Source organism: Aythya ferina (assembly GCF_964211825.1).
Source record: "Aythya ferina genome assembly, chromosome: 1".
In the NCBI taxonomy this organism is placed as follows: Eukaryota; Metazoa; Chordata; class Aves; order Anseriformes; family Anatidae; genus Aythya; species Aythya ferina.
The window spans coordinates 42,838,203-42,854,463 of NC_140296.1; the positions used below are offsets into that span (position 1 = coordinate 42,838,203).

General features: G+C 37.9%; 1 protein-coding gene across 5 annotated transcripts in view; it reads left to right on the top strand.

The window, feature by feature from the left end:
• Positions 1-16,261, top strand: part of PIBF1 (progesterone immunomodulatory binding factor 1) — a 136,204-nt gene that overhangs the window by 23,048 nt on the left and 96,895 nt on the right. For 4 of the 5 annotated variants that reach the window (XM_084534803.1, XM_084534802.1, XM_084534801.1 and 1 more), the window contains exons 5-8: positions 3,546-3,665; positions 12,207-12,340; positions 13,724-13,792; positions 14,344-14,452. In XM_084534803.1, the coding sequence (XP_084390929.1) occupies positions 3,546-3,665; positions 12,207-12,340; positions 13,724-13,792; positions 14,344-14,452 (432 nt within the window). The remainder of the gene's footprint in view (positions 1-3,545; positions 3,666-12,206; positions 12,341-13,723; positions 13,793-14,343; positions 14,453-16,261) is intronic. The other variant, XM_084534805.1, reaches the window with a different exon arrangement.

A 16,261-nucleotide genomic window follows, 5' to 3' on the forward strand; every position in this document is an offset into this window, starting at 1 on the left:
TGTTGTTTTTTTAGAAAAAAACAACTTGTTTGTTTAAATGAGTCAGTCTGCAGTTATGTTTCAGTTCAGTTTTAAGTAGGCTAGAAAGATAAATAAAAGCTGTGTTTTCCTTATGAACCCTGAAGGGGAAAAAAGTTGTTAAAAATGATGTCTTCTTTTTCAGATAGGTTTGAATTTAATAAGTGCATCTTTTATTTGTATCATTTTTGCCGTCTACAGCTGAGCTGCTCTCTTCTTTAAGAAGGTGCTTAACTGTAGCAGCTGCTTTCATGTAACTTAATTTGACAGGTGCCAAATTTCCCTGCTTTTGCACCCACCAATTTGTAGCCAAACTAGCTGTTGTGGTTTAACCCAGCAGGCAGCTAAGCACCACACAGCTGCTCACTCAATAATCCACTGCCCCTGCCCAAGTTGAACGGGGGAGCAGAGTTCCAAAGAGAAAAAAAAAAAGTAAAACTCGTGGGTTGAGATAAAGACAGTTTAATAGGACGGAAAAGGGAGGGAAAATAATGGTGGTAATTATGATAAGGAATGTGCAAAACAAGTGATGCACAAAGCAGTTGCTCACCAATAATGCCCAGCCAGACCCTGAGCAGCCTCCCCCAGCCAACTCCCTCCAGCTTTATAGCTGAGCATGCAGCTGTGTGATATAGGACATCCCTTTGGCCAGTTTGGGCCAGCTGTCCTGGCTGTGTCTCCTCCCAGTTTCTGGTGCACCCCCAGCCTCCTCCCTGGCAGGGCAGTGTGAGGAGCTAGAAAGTCCTTGGCTCTGTGCAAGCACTGCTCTTGCAACTGATTAATGACTAGAACATTAATGACTAGAACATTAATCAGTGTGTTATCAGCACTGTACTCATCCTATATCCAAACCACAGCACCATACCAGCTGTGTAACAGGATGAAAATTAACTCTATCCTTCTAGGACATTAACTCTATCCTTCTATCCTCCTGGGACACCAGGTTTCCCTAAAGTATTTTTTTAAGTGCTTTTATTGGTGACAACGAAGCTCTTTAAGAAAAATAATTTTAAAATGTTATAACCAGTTTTGGGAGGGGCAGAGGAGAAAAGACTTGATTGAAATTCAGTGCCCAGCTTCAGACACAATCAGACAAATTCCAAAAGAATCCAGACAGATGGAAGCTGTACTTAAATTGTACATACTTACTGCATTGCATACACATTTCTGAAACATTTTTATAAGGGTGTAGTTGAAGCCTGTAGTAGGTCAGAAAGAAGCCACAAAGGTAACTTCACTGTTCAATTTCACGTGAACCCATTAGAAGCAATGTGATTTCACAGATAGACATGCAAAAAAAAAATAAATATTGTGGGACTAGAATACTGCATGAATGAAATAGTAATGAAACAAGTTGCATCAGGGGAGGTATAAGTTGTGCCAGGGGAGGTTTAGGTTGGATATTAGGAAGAACTTTACCAAAAGGGTTGTGAGGCATTGGAATGGGCTGCCCAGGGAAGTGGTTGAGTCACCATCCCTGGAGGTCTTTAAAAGACGTTTAGATGTAGAGCTTAGGGAAATGGTTTAGTGGAGGACTGGTTAGTGTTAGGTCAGAGGTTGGACTCGATGATCTTGAGGTCTCTTCCAACCTAGATGATTCTGTGATTATGTCGCTCACCCAAGCCTCAGGGACGCAATGATGGTTCCAGCAAAACAAGTTCACCCATAAGATTTACACTGCTGCCTTTTAACTCCTGAAACTCATAGGCTTCACATTGCTTTCAGGATGAGAATTCGGCAATGCTGATGAGATTCCCTACTCAGTAGATCCCCTACCCAGACTCATGGTGTTTCTGTAGGGTGTACAGCTCGAAGTCACTTGAGGAGTGCGATATGGTTTAGTGGAGGACTTTTTAGTGTTAGGTCAGAGGTTGGACTCGATAATCTTGGAAATATCTTCCAACCTAGATGATGCTGTGATAAAGCAAGAGAATTAAGTTAGTTCACTTTAAATGAAAATAAAATTTGTAGTAGAACTGTGGCATCTGACAGTTTAATTTGTCATTGGAAATATTTGGAATGCGAAGAAAGTTGTCATACCATATCTTGGGTTAAATTGAATTATAGTTTTAAAAATCTATCACTTAGGAGGAAAATTAAGGACGTAAGTAAACAGCCGTAACGAATTGAAAATCCCTTGGACACTTCTCATTATCTCCTGCTAATTACAGCGCAACGGAGGCCAGCCTTCCTGCATGGAAATGTTTGATTGTTCTCGAGCGTTGACTTTACCTATGCTTTTTTACTTGCATTTCTTATTTGCGTATGCATAAAACAAAATGTTAACTGGGGGGGCACGGTAGTTTTTGCCTGAAAATGCCAAGTAATCTATTCATCCCCCCAAATAAACATTTTAAGGTAGGAAGTTAATCTAGAAGTTGTAGTGGGGGGGAGCACTGAGTACTGTCATAAAGGCTCGTTCTTTGAGTTTTTCTTTGTTTTTTTTTTACTGCTAACTTTGTGTTTTTACCACTGACTTTTCTTGTGTCTGTTCTTGTTCAGTAGAAGTGTTCTGGAAAAGTTTTATAAATCTGACACTTTTTTTATTAGAGGCTATGCTTATGACAGGAGTCGGGTGGGATGGGATAATGAAGGAGTATGTGTTAAACAGATTTAAAAAAAAAAAATCCTTTTATAAGGCTTTCCAGTGCCAATTGTGCAGGGGCACATTTGTTTTTATGTCAGAGTATTCCCTTTTCCATCTCCAGCTGTGGGGTTTTGCCACAGTGTTGGTGAGCTAGTTTAGGCAGCTGGTTGGTCTGTAAAGCAGCTTTTGTTACTACTTGGATGGTGCATGGGGGTGTTTTTTGGGGGCGAGGGTGCTGAGAATTAGCTGTGTTTGGTTTAGGCAGGATATTGTTCTACCGAAGCTGAAATCAGAGCCTTCCAGTTGTTTCCTTCAGGATTCATCTCACAAAACCCAAATGGACTGGTAGTGGAGTTTCACGATGCAGCTGAACCCATGAAGCACCACGTTCCTGCTGGAAGTGTGTGGGTGGTGGTGGTGGTATGCTGTGCTCACTTCTGTGCTTGCTCTTGTGTTTTTTCTTGGTACACAGGGAGCAGATTGAACACACTGAACAGGCAGAAAACAAATCTAATCTCTCGCCTTGTCTTCATACCCTACCAAAAAATGTACATTGTCTCATGAGGGTTAGCAAATAGGCTTCGGAATTGGCACAAGTGGAGGGGGCAACCATATGCTCCTCTAGCAGCTGTATTTTTTATTTTTTTTCACTTGGTCAGCCTGACTGGGAGCTGCCTCCATTGAACAGAAATGTGTATCTTTACCTTTATTCTTTTTTTTTTTTTTTTTTTTTTTTTAAGTACCAAGCACAAATTATTTCCTAGCTGTTTTTTTCAAAGGCTGAAGAAAGTCACTGTCTTTGGTTTAACCCCCACCCCATGTTCGCGGTATGCACTATTTTGTGAATTATTGCCACAAAATATTCATATGATTTGTTTTGGATTATGTTACACTGCAGTTTTGTCAGTCTGAATTTTGAATCTGTATTTTGTTCTTTTAGGTTCGGTTCTACGAAGTAGTCCATTCCTTGAGAAATGAGATAAGTGACCTACAGGCGAAAAAGCAGACCCTAACAGAAGAACTAAGTGGGTACAAATCCCAACTGAAGTGTGTGACGGAGGTCTGTGTACTTAATTATCTCAATTAAGAAACTGTGTGAATATACATACTTATGTGTGTCATAGAATCATAGGGACACACATCTCTCTACAGATACTGCTACTTATAAACTTGTTCTCCAAATCATTATTTATGTATATGATACAAAGTTAGTTTTATATATGATAGTTTTAGATAGTTTTATATGATAAAAGTTAGTTTGGGGGATGGAGAGAGAGGAAAAGTGCTATTTATGTGTTTGTATAACAGCTAATTTTATGTTATAGCTACCCTGCAAGATCTACTTACAAGCTTCCTGCTGTTAAGGTAAGACATAGCTCATACCAGCTATGTCATACTGTATGATCGTAAAATTCAAATAGGTGAAGCTGAGACAGCAGATTCATCCATGAGTAGTCAAAACCACAAATGATCAGCATATAGTTTTCAACATGGTGGTTCTGTTAATAAAACTTGTTTCACCTTTTGTTTTCATAATATATAAATGACTTTTTTTGCATTCTTCGGAGTTGCATCTTCTCTGTTATGCTCTTCAACTTCATACATTTTTATTTTCTAATTTATCATTCTACTAGACAGACAATTTAATTTTGGGTAAGATAAATATCTAAAGTAGAGAAAAGTTACTTAGACATATTTAGGTTTTGTTTTCAGACTAAAGAAGTTGAAACATTATAAGGAGAATGCTATTTTTTAAGGTATTTATAAATACTAATAGCATCCTTCTACAGCTAGGATGTTGATTAGTTTTGTATTGTAGCTTATTTCTGCATAAATCTGGAGCTTCAGCTACCCAGACTGTATTTATCTATATCATGGCTGACAGAGACTTAAATGCCGCTGTCATTTCATTACTTCTGAAATTATTCTTCAGTTACCACATCTTTTCCTTTTTTAAATTTTTTTTTTAATTTTTTATTTTGAAATTTACTTATGGAATAATCAAGTGTAAAGAGATGGTAAATCATGCAGGGTAGTCCTGTGAAAATGGTACTTTCATTTTTCTTCTTGATTGAATCTGGCAAAAAAAAGTCAATACAATTTGCGCATTTATATGCTTCAGCATTAACTTGTGCTCATCTCTGATCATATTTGAGATCAGATTAATGATGCTGACTTTGATTTACAAGGGTACTTTCATTCATTGTACATTTAATGTGCCCTGACTTAGTAAATTCTATAGGAGTATTTCATACTTGCGAGACTTAGCTGACATCCATGTTAATTTTGCTGCAGCAATTAAATGCAGTAGTAGATGATTAAAATTGTGCTAGAAAACACAATTGGCACAGACCTTTGGTACAGACCTTTCTTTAATGTGTACATTTCTCTGTTGTGTTTTTTTTGTTCTTGTTTTTAACCACACGATGGCACTATCCACCTTTCCCACTGATTTATTTTTCAAACGTTAAAGTTTACTGTGATTTTCTTCTGATGCTGATGAGAAAGCACTAGACGTTACCTGTTTTAAATTGAGGTGTTTGTTTTTGCTTGTACACCTTTGCTTATACATAATCATGCTTAAACTGGGAGATAATTAGTGAGATTAAGTACCTCATTTAAAAAAAAAAAAAAGTCAGAAAAGATATCCTGATGCTGAAATGTCACAAGTTTTACAGTTACTAATAAAAATAAGTCTTTAGGACTCATTTCCTTTTCTCTGAAACCTCATTTCCTAGGTTTCAGATAAGATCAGTTAGTACGTTTGGAATAACTTGTAGGGTTGGGTTTAATGTAAAGTTTTCCCCCTGTCCATTATGTGTAGAGGTGACATGTTTTGGAAATTCAATGAATGTGGCCTGATAATGGTATTTTATGTACGGAGAGACATGAGTCTCAGTATTCTGCTTCTAGCAAGTTCACATTTGACCCAACAATGAATATCACTGTAACAAGGTACCTCAGTTTCTTTCCTATAAGGCAAGAGGAGCATCAAAATGTGAGAGTACTTTAGAATCTCTAACATACTTAGTACACTAAAGCTAATATACATCAGCATTTTTTGCAGCGTATGAATAAATGGTTTCAATGTGCACTGTTGGAGTTAACTTTGTCACTTGAACTCCTTTGATAAGGTCAGGCGTCACTACGAGGAAGTATATCAACAGGAAATAAAGCATAGTTTCATTCAGTTTTATTTAATCTCTTGCACCCTTTTACTACTGTTGTGTAATAATCATTCTTTATTTCCAGTTGCATGAAATACATGTACAGTTGCTGAAGCTCCTTGCCTATGATTAAAAAAACTTTATGCTCTTTGAATGCTTCCTCTGGTTTCCTGTCCGATGTTTCTTACCACTTAAGTTTTCTCTGACGGTTGTATTTCTTTTCTCTATGCTACTCACAAACTGAAACCAGACACTTTGTTTAAAAACTTCTTTAAGAAACTACAAATGCAGATTTTTGAAACACAGTCATCACTGAAGTTGATCTTTTTTTTTTTTGACTGTAAGAATAAACCACTTTCTATAATGTATTCCTTTTATTATTTTTTTTTCAGTATTGCAAATGATTATGGCTCTTCCTAATTAGTTTCACCTTCCTTTTTTCCCCTTTGTAGAAACATGGAAAGGAACTAAAATATGTGCATATCTCCAGTCTTTCTATTAACTAGAAATGGGGGGAAGAGGAGCTCGCTAGCTTTTCTGGCTGTTCACAGAAACACTAGGTCCGCATAAGTTTTATATTTGTAGATATGCACTCAGAAATAAAGACATAAGAAATATGAGAAAATTAGCTATAGACTCACAGGAAATCCATCTAGCCAGTACAGAATTGAGGAGGTAGGGTTATCAGGGAGTATAGTGATACAAAACCGAGTAACGGCTTAAACTGAAAGAGGGGCAATTGAGTAAAAAAATCTTTTATATTTACTCTAAAAGGGTAGCAAGGCACTAGAACAGGCTGCCCAGAGAAGCTGTGGATGCCCCATCCCTGGAGGTGTTCAAGGCCAGGCTGGATGGGGCTTTGAGCAACCTGGTCTGGTGGGAGGTGTCCCTGTCCGTGGCAGGGGGGTTGGAACTAGGTGAGTTGCTTAGGAAGGAGCTCATTTGGCACAGCAGACATAGCCTTACACAAAAACGAGCACTGGGAAACTCAGTACAGTTGCCTGGTGTTATAGCCACTCAGCCAACTGAGCTTACAAGTCTACAGCTGCACTAGCTAGGAACCTTGCTTCTGTAAAACCTGATTTGTCACTGTAGCCTTGTAAAAGAACTAATTGTCTGAGACTTGACAAATCTGCATCTTCTTTCTCTATAGGCAATTTCATAAATTTATCTGTACTAGAAAAAAAATATTTCTGATTTCAGGCTACAAAAGGCATCTTTTAAGTATTTAACACCTGCCTTTGTGCCCTTGGGTATTTGAAAACATACTTTCCTTGTTCAAAAAGGACTGGAGGTCTGAAGTGTTTATCAGCCCCTGTTAACCCTCATTTAATTCCCCATATTCAGAGCAGTAAGAGCAAGAAACTTACAACTTTGTTACAGAGTTTTCTTGTTGATTGTCTGTCACAGCTCTCAGTTAGCATTTAATCAAAACCTGCTGAATCTGTAACACAGGCCCAGTAGGGTGGGGAGCTGCTTCTGGGGACTGGTAGCAAAAGTTTGAAGACTTCTTTTCTAGTGCTGCAACATAATCTGATAAACACGTCTGGTGTCAAAAGATCTTTGCCTCTATTTTCTGTTTTTTAAGTGATTGATACAAGTAGTTCAGCAGTACTACAGCTTCGTTGGTGGCTTTCTTTATGTAATCGTTGCATCTTGTGATTTAGATTGGCACAATTGCCTTGGTTTCAGGTTCAGCAGCAACAGTCCTGGCGGGAGGTGGTGAAACTTGTAAAAGTGCTGTTCCTGTGTGTTAGTGCTGATGGATCTCTTATCAGGTGTATAGGACAGATTTCTTTCAGTTCTCCTTTTGCAGTGCTCAGTACTTCAAGTACGAATGAATGACGTTGGCATTGCCACCTTTGGAGATACAGGTAGAAAAAGAAAGTCCAGGTATAGAGCTAGATTACCAGGAGCTTGCCAGAAACGAAACCAACTTCTGATGTGGGTGTTGCCAGGCTGAACAGCAGGGTACTATTTTCAGAGTCATTTGATTCCAGAGTGGTTAGAGCCTTTACTCAAACTGGTGTAATTTACTTCCCTCCCTCTCTCTCTCTCTCTCTCAAGACTGCGAGTCTGAGAAGGAAATTCTACTTCTCTTTGTAGCTCTAGAAGATCAAGTATTGCTTTCTTCATTTTGGCTACAAGTTTCTTGGCAATGTTTTCCAGGAATTCAGCCCTGATACAATTTTATCAGGGCTTCCTTTCTGTAGCTATAACTGTTTTTCTGTAAAGTTGCCTTCAGGACTTGTAATCAAATTTATAGTTTGACAGTTATCTAAAAGCTTTGGGTAGCTGAGGCAAAGTTGGGTGTATGTAGGCCAAAGGTCTTTTCTAAGACCTTGTCTCTGAATTGGGATTAGTAGCTGTCAGGTTTTACTAGACAGATCTTACAATTTTCTGTGTGATAATGTTTCCCAGCTGGAAGAAAAACATTTCTATGGCCTTCAAAGAGCGAACTAAGCTATTGCATCCAAAGGGTCAGTTGGCACTAGATGTGTCTGGCTGAGTTGTAAAATCGAGGCTGCTATTGCCACTCCAGAAACACCATGTTCCCTAAGATTTCTGCTGAAGGTTTCACATCTGTAACTAGAGACTGCACGCTAGAAGCCTTCCCCAAACACCAATTCTTTCAAGCGGCGCTTTGATTACTTGGCCTCTACATTGTTCTCTGGAAGGGACAAATACGACTACATTTCTAGGTTAACTGTGTGTCTCCTTTCTTTCATTATCATTAATATTTATCTTGTACAGGAAGAAAGCTGCAAAGAAAGAATTTCTACCAATAACTGTTAGTTCAGGGCAGCAATTTAACATTTTCAAGCCTCAGGAAAACTCATTTTTCTATTGAAATTCTTTTTCCTATCTAATCTTCTACCTCTTGATAGAAAACTTTGGCTTGTATAGATTGCTGGTCGTTGTTCAGAAGGACCAAATGGCTTAATTCTGGTGTCTAATGCAATGATCCGAAGGACTTTTTTCATCTGAGAACGTCTAAGTGAAGAGTAGATTCTCATCAACTCAGATCCAAAGAAAAAGAGCTTGTTATTTTCCGCCAGTTTCTTTTGCAGAAAAGGCCATCCTTACCTTTCTTGCAGAACTTTACTGTTTTGAAAGTAGATAAATGTTTTCATTTATCATCTTTAATGGCAGGTAGTGTCCTATCTACAGTCCTTGGCAGATTACCAATTTCATACCAACATACTAGAACAGAAGTTTTATTCATCCAGTTATGCGTAACATTTTCCTTTTGTTTGGACAGTTGTATTCAAATAAATACTGTATTGACCAATAAACAAATTGAAACAAAATGCCATTTTTACTAAGTAGCAGCAGCCCGTTCAAATAAGGAAGGAGTTTACACATCACAATGATATAGTAGCTTTACATTTGCAGAGGTTTTTAGGTACTTTAGAATATGAATAGAAAGTGCTAGCTCGTGTGAGTTATCCTTCAAAGATGAAGTTCTTTGAAATAGGCTTTTTAAAAGCAGGATCACTTTCTTTCACAGCCTTATCTGTCAATAGTGTGAAGTCATACTATTACTTGATTGGCTGATGAATCTTTTCGTGCATTTCTGTTGTTTATCTTCTCATCCCCACAGGCCTTTCAAAAGATCAGTAAATCCCTAGCATGTAATATGTCTCACTGAATTTGTTCAAAAAGTATGTCATCCACATTTTGTACCTGGAATTTAGGTAGGTGTTTGTTTCAGTGACTACCCTAAGTTGCTCTTCAGTCCAGATGGAGGATAAAAGTGAAGCTTAATACCATAAAACTGAGGTCTGTCATTATATCTTTAGTTTCTGTATCTGCTTTGGGTTTAAAATGGTGCAGATTATGTAAGATTAGAATCTCCTGCTTGAAACAGCTTCCTATCAACAGTATTTGTAAAGAAAATTGAAATACTTTTTGGTAGGGACTACTTCTCATGCTCTCTAGAAACCATCTGCTCTGGTTAAACGTTGGGTCTGTTGGACATTTCTATTAATTTCTTTAGGCAATGTATGCCTACCCATCTCATATAGCAGAGGTTCATTTGTTTTAACCACCTCATTTGTCTGAGTTGCTACAGTGTGTAGTAGTAAAAGTTAGTAAGAAGCTGAAGAAAAGACATCACCATAATCATGTTCCATTGCAAGTAAGTAATGTTTATCCTTTACATTTTGTTAAGATTTGTCAGCTTATTTAAACTAGTAATTTTTATTTATTGGTGTTATTTCCAATTCAGGTCCTTGAAAGAGTATCTTGATCCATTTAAAAGCCCCCCTTTCTGCTTCAGCAGGACATGTTCATCAGGACGTCCAAGCTATCTCTTGGAGATAAATTGAAAGATAAAGATGTTCCAGTGCAGAGATCTTAAAATCAGTTCAGGGTATACGAATGTTTTTATAAACCAAATTAACTTCATCGCATTCAAAGCTGAGCTTATTCTTCCTAAGCACAGGCAGCTTGATTGCTTGTATTTAAGATGTGTTGCTATAGAAGTCCAGAAGTCTGTTTATCTGCTACCTGGAGTTATGCATACTGTAGGCTTTTCTCTGTGTTAGTCTATATAGACTGAATGTTTGACTTGCCTCGTTGCTGCTTTTTCCTGTGATTAAAACGTGCGTTTCACACCTAAAAGATCAGGTAATTGGAAAACAGACTTATGCAGTAGAATTAGTATTTTTTCAAGAATTACTCTAAATCTTTAAAAACAATAAGACCAAAAAAAAAAAAAAACAGCTATGTTTAATTACATGTTTAAATGTTTGATAGTTGAAATATGTCTTGGTATCACTTTTCAAAAGTAGGCTTTAACGTCCCCATATTGCCTGAGATATCTTGTAGCTTGACATTATCATGACATTAACAACTGATTTGTTGAGTAAAATTCAAATCCTATTTTAAGTCTCAGGTGTTAGAAGGTGCAAATTTTGCAGATATTTAACTTCTAATTGGTGCTTTAGAGATGTTCATGACAGATTTGTCTGGAGATGTGCTTGGAAACACATCTGTAGTTCACCAATTTTAATTTTATACTTCTGGTAATTGTCTTCTAGGTGCTAAATCTGTAAGACTGTAGGAGTTTTAATAGCCCACTCTGTGAGTGGTGTATAAATTCCAGCATGATATTAGTAACGGAATGGCACAGGATATCTACAAAGGAATTGTATCAAAACTTAACCTTTCAGTCTGCACTTAACTTTCAAGTGCCCTTACCACCGTATCCTATTGCAAGATGAGTCATATTTGCGCTTGTACTTGCACCTGTATGTTCCATATTTGAAACTCTATTTAAGTGGTAGACAACAACTTAAAAAAAAAATAATCTGACAGAGGCTTTACTGTTATTATAATGCTATCTTTAGAAATTATGGCACATTAATTACTTACAGACACTCTTCTATAGTCCTGGCTTGCTTAATGTATATCATTAATTAGGATAAACCTAAAAATAAGCAACATATATCAGTACATTAGGATGGATAACAATTGTGTCTATAGATTACATATTCTTACTGATTTATCTTCCAGAATTTTCAGAAAAACTTTTTAAAGCCGTGATTTTGTGTAAAATTGTGATCTATGTGGTTTTTATAGCAAGTAAAAGTTGCGAATTTGTGAAGTATATGTGTCAACAACATACCTACAGTAAGATTAGTAGGTCAGTTGTGCATTTCTGTAATGTCTAACAAGCGTTTAGGTGTTTTTTCCAAAAGACATTCTGTTCGGGTTTCTTTATGATGCCTATGAGTTTGGTAAAGAGCATTCTTTGTACATTTCCATCCCTATCCTTGAATATTATCCTTGTATTTGCTCCTCCTAGGAAGCCATATCTAGGATTCACCCACTCCATATATCCTGCTGTCTATATATCCTGTTGTTGTGAACTTCTCTTGCCTATTAAAAGCTAGCTAAAGACAATTACTGTTCTTTTATATGCCTGTCTAAAACATAGCTTGTAGTTTACTTTTGAAAAATTAAGTACTTACTGCAGTTTTTGACTGCAAAATTAATTTACAGTGGAGTAACGATTGATTCTATAGTCACGTCTTAAGGCTGAAATTTTGACAGAAGTTCCCAAAGCTTCTGAATGACCAACTATCACAAGCAGACTGGTTTTGAAAATGTCGTATAGGTGGTGTGACTTGTGTCCTGTTACAGCCAGTGTCCTACAAATGTGTAGGATATACATGTATGAGGGCTAAGAAGTTGGGCTAATGGACAAGAGCATTAGGAAAAAAATAGGTATATTAATCAACAGTTAAAATAAGATAAAATAAGTTTGACAATCCATACAGCTGGTTACTTTGTGGTGTGTACGAGACTGACAAATGAAAATACTACTGCTTGAATATATACAAGTGGACTTCACAATGTTTGGACTGTGATTGTTTCAAGAAAATCTAAGTATAGCTGTGGTCACTTTAAAATGTCTTGCATTCTAGAGCTATGAAGATGAGCGGAGGAGTCGGTCAGAACTTGAGGTTAGATGCCAACGTTTAACACTGGAACTGGCTGATACCAAGCAGATGATTCAACAAGGTGATTACAGACAAGAGAATTACGATAAAGTAAAATGGTAGGTATCTCTAAACTTCATGTTCTACTAATACACAAATATTAATAGATTAAAAGCTTTTTAGTTTAGTCAATCAAAGTTGAAGTTTCATTTCATGATTTTTGGCTCTTGTGTGCCACTTATTTTACCTTACCTGTCCACTAATAACTCAGCTATGTCGCATAGAACATTGCAGTCATGAAATGAAAAACACGTTAAAATCTGGTGCATCAAATTATCTTCCTAAAATTTATTCAACAATTTCCTGTGTTTTTCAGAAGAGCCTACCTGTTGCATTGCAACTATAGAAATGGGGGCTGTCAATTACAAACGTCTTAGGCAAAATACTATTCTTAGAGCTTAAAAGCTGTGATCTAAAAAAATGGCCAGGGCTCTACTGCGGGGTGCCCACACAGTGAATTAAGAGAGTAGGACCCTGGGAATTAATGTTTAACAATTTAAACATTAACGTGTTTAACAACCATAAATCTGGAAGGGCAGCTATGAGAACTGAGATTTGAAGATTCTCTTTATCAGAGAATCGTAAGAAAACCTTTGTGCAACTACAGAAAGTTCAAGCGTCTCCATTTTTAAAATGCAAATTTTAGGGTTCTTGCCTATGGTTTGAGTGCCCATCTCAAAAGCAAAATAGTGAAAATGGACTTTTTATAAATACACTCAGGCACATACTTCACAGTCTGTCTCCCCAGCGGCTTTTTCAGTTTGCTTCCGAGTACATGAAATCTGGCCTTTGGCAGTTTTTTTGGGAAATGGATTCAAAAATGAGGTTTATGAATAGAAAACACCCTGTCAGTTCCTTGTTGTTCATACTGCATAATCTCAGGTACAGTTATTGACACAAATGACTGTGCCACTAACTCATTTGAAAGAGGGTCTGTCTTCTGGATAACTGTTCACAGCCATATATACTAAAACAACCTTGGAATCTACCTGGAAGCCTGTTGCAAATAGGATGGATTGATGCTATGGTTTGCTTCCCATGTGCAACTGCATCTTATTAAGTGGATTGTAATAACTTTCTTGTGAATGGCCCCTGTGTTTAACAGTGTACATTCAAAATAGTCTTGAGTTGAAAATGGCATGAATGAACGTGCCAAAACTATATTTGAGAGAGTAGGTTGTATTCATCTAGGTAGGCACAGACGAAGAGGAGGGGAAGGAGCACTATTGGCATGCCTGCATCAGGATATTTGGGAGCATTGCGGGAGTTAATCACTTCCAGGCTCATTTCTGCCTTTAAAAATGTTGTGTTAAATCTTCTGGTTCTGGTGTAATGCAAGTTATCACAGTTCTAAAGCTATGCTTATGCTTAATATAAAAGTGGTCAGCTTTTTTTTTCCAAACTGCAGGCTCACTGGCTCATTCATTCCACTGTTCTGACAGGGTCAGATACAGTGGTGACAGAGTTGCTTCTTTGTGCATATGGGAAGCACTGTTATTCAGGACACCAAGGTAATTTTTGCAGATGTATGATGTATGTTTTAAATATGAGAAGAATAGAGTTACTTCCTCTGGCATCAAGGGACTGTATACAGGGGAGAGCAGCAATTGAGAACAACTGTGCTTCGCTTTCTGTGTGATTAGGAATGGGAATGAAGTCACTTCAGTTTTTATCCAACTTAAATATCTGCAAAAGATTCAGGAGATTATAATGGGAAATAGCACCAAAATCTTGACAAAACTGGAAGGCTAGATGAGGGTACCTACATTTCTCCTCTTAGCAATGAAATGTACAGCCCAAAGTTACACTAAAGAAGAATAGTCAGAAGAGGATGAAATAATTTAGGATAGGGATTCAGAATTAGTATACTGTAACTTAGAATCATTGTTTAAATACTTAAATGAAGAAAACTCTTCCCTATAATAAGACACTAGCTGCCCTGTGAGTGACTTGATGGTAGAATTCAGTGTCATGAACTGAAAGAAGGCTGAGAAATAACAAAAGCATAGGACTCCTGTTCATTACATTTTACGTGTCTAATAATTTCACTTTATTTTAACAGTGAACGTGATGCATTTGAACATGAATTGTCAGAACTCAGAAGAAAATATGAAATATTAGAGATGTCACATAAAGCACAAGCTAAAGAAAGAAATGATTTATCGAAAGAGGTAAACTTTAAATTTCATATTTCGGTAATTGTCTTTCCTCAACTTGGGAGTTTGACTCTCTGTCTAGTCAAGTCTGTAAGCACCTGTAGGACTATAGAATAATTTGTATCAAGATGGCCCTTGGGATGCCAGTCCCTCCATGCAGAGTAGAGCCACTTTATGTCAGGTTGTTTACAGCTTTGTCAAGTTTTTAATGTCTTGGAGGGTGGGCGTTCTGTGGCCTTTCAGGACAACCCGTTCCATTGTTTGTCTGTCCTCTTTGTGAAAAAGTCTTTGTAAAACCTGGTCAGAGGTGTTGCGGTTTGTTGCTGTTGCCTATTGTCCTGTCGCTATGCACTTCTGAGAGTCTGGCCCTGTTTCTGTGTTCCAATTATATAGGTGAAGATAACAATAAGATTTTCCCTGTCCAGATTTGTCTTCTGGCAGCTAGGGAAGGAGGAAGGGGAAAACAAACAAACAAAAAAAACTCGTTCTCTGAGCCCCTTCATGTGTTGTAGCCTATGACCATCTTGGTAGAATTCTGGCCTTGGTACAGTATGTTAATGTCTATCTTTATGGGGAGCTTTGGTACAAAAACCTAGTAGGTACACGGCTTTCTTTGCTGTCAGGATGCAATTGTGGCTTATGTTCAATTTGTTCAATCTCTTACTTACCTATGCAAGCCATATCTTGCTGGCAAAATGTTTATTATGGGAGGCATCTGAAAGCTATGCAAAAGTCCAAGTAAATGACATTGGCAGCTGTTTGTCCATCTGGGGAGCCAGCCTCATCAGGTTTGCCAGATCTTGGTAAATCCATGTTAGATGTTTCTAGTCTCTTGTTCCTCCATGCTTGTGGACACATCTTCCAGGAGGATTTGCTTTGTAATTTTTGAAGGGAGTGAGTTTAGATTAGACCAACCCATAGTTCCCTAGGTCCTCACCTTGAAGATGGATACCAGCTGTCAGAAGGCTCTCTTACTTGAAAAGGCTCTCTTACTTCCTATGGTCTTCCAAGCAGGAGAGCACCCTCACAGCAATATCAGCCAGCTCATATGCCGTGTGTTTTTCCCTGGATGTGTGTACACACCATGTTCCTAGCTCTCTAGCTCAGTCTTCCTTTGTTTCAGTCGTCCAAAGGCTGAACGCTGTGAGTATGCCCTCTCTATCAAAAGTTGCATAACCAGTTAGTTACAAGTTACTTTAAATCTTTCTGACCAGTAGTGACGATCGGGCAGAGCTACCGTATGGCTTGTTTTGTCGCGTATATGGAATACATAGTTTTCTCTTCTTTGTGACTCCTAAGTAACTGAAACATTACTGACGTTTCCTTCACTTTGCAGAAATTAGGACTGTGTCAGGAATAAAAACACTGGTGTTCTGGACCTCTTCTTTCCATTGACGAGAAGAATTCCAGTGCTGCTTGCCTTTTGGGCAGGTCTGTCTGCTAGGCTGGTAGACTTCCTTTTTTCGACGTGTCTCCATTAGTCTTTGAAAGTGTTTCTGTTGGGATGATGAATAAATGCCTTGCCAGATACAGAGGGATTCTCACCTTTCTTAGGGTTCTAGTGAGTTCTGATTCCCGTTAGGTCAGTCACTTCACACAAGCCTCAAACATTACCATTTGGTAGCGCTAGTATTTCACAAAAGAAATTCCTTCCAAGAGCCAGAGGCCTGCTAGGTCAAGAGGAACATTCATTTGTTGCTTCTCAGTTCATTAGTTTATTCATCCAAGAGTCACAGTGGTTCAGTGATGGCACCCTGTTGAGCACGTATGATAACTTTTGGGTCAAGGAACTCAGAAACACATATGGAGAGTGTTTCCAAATCC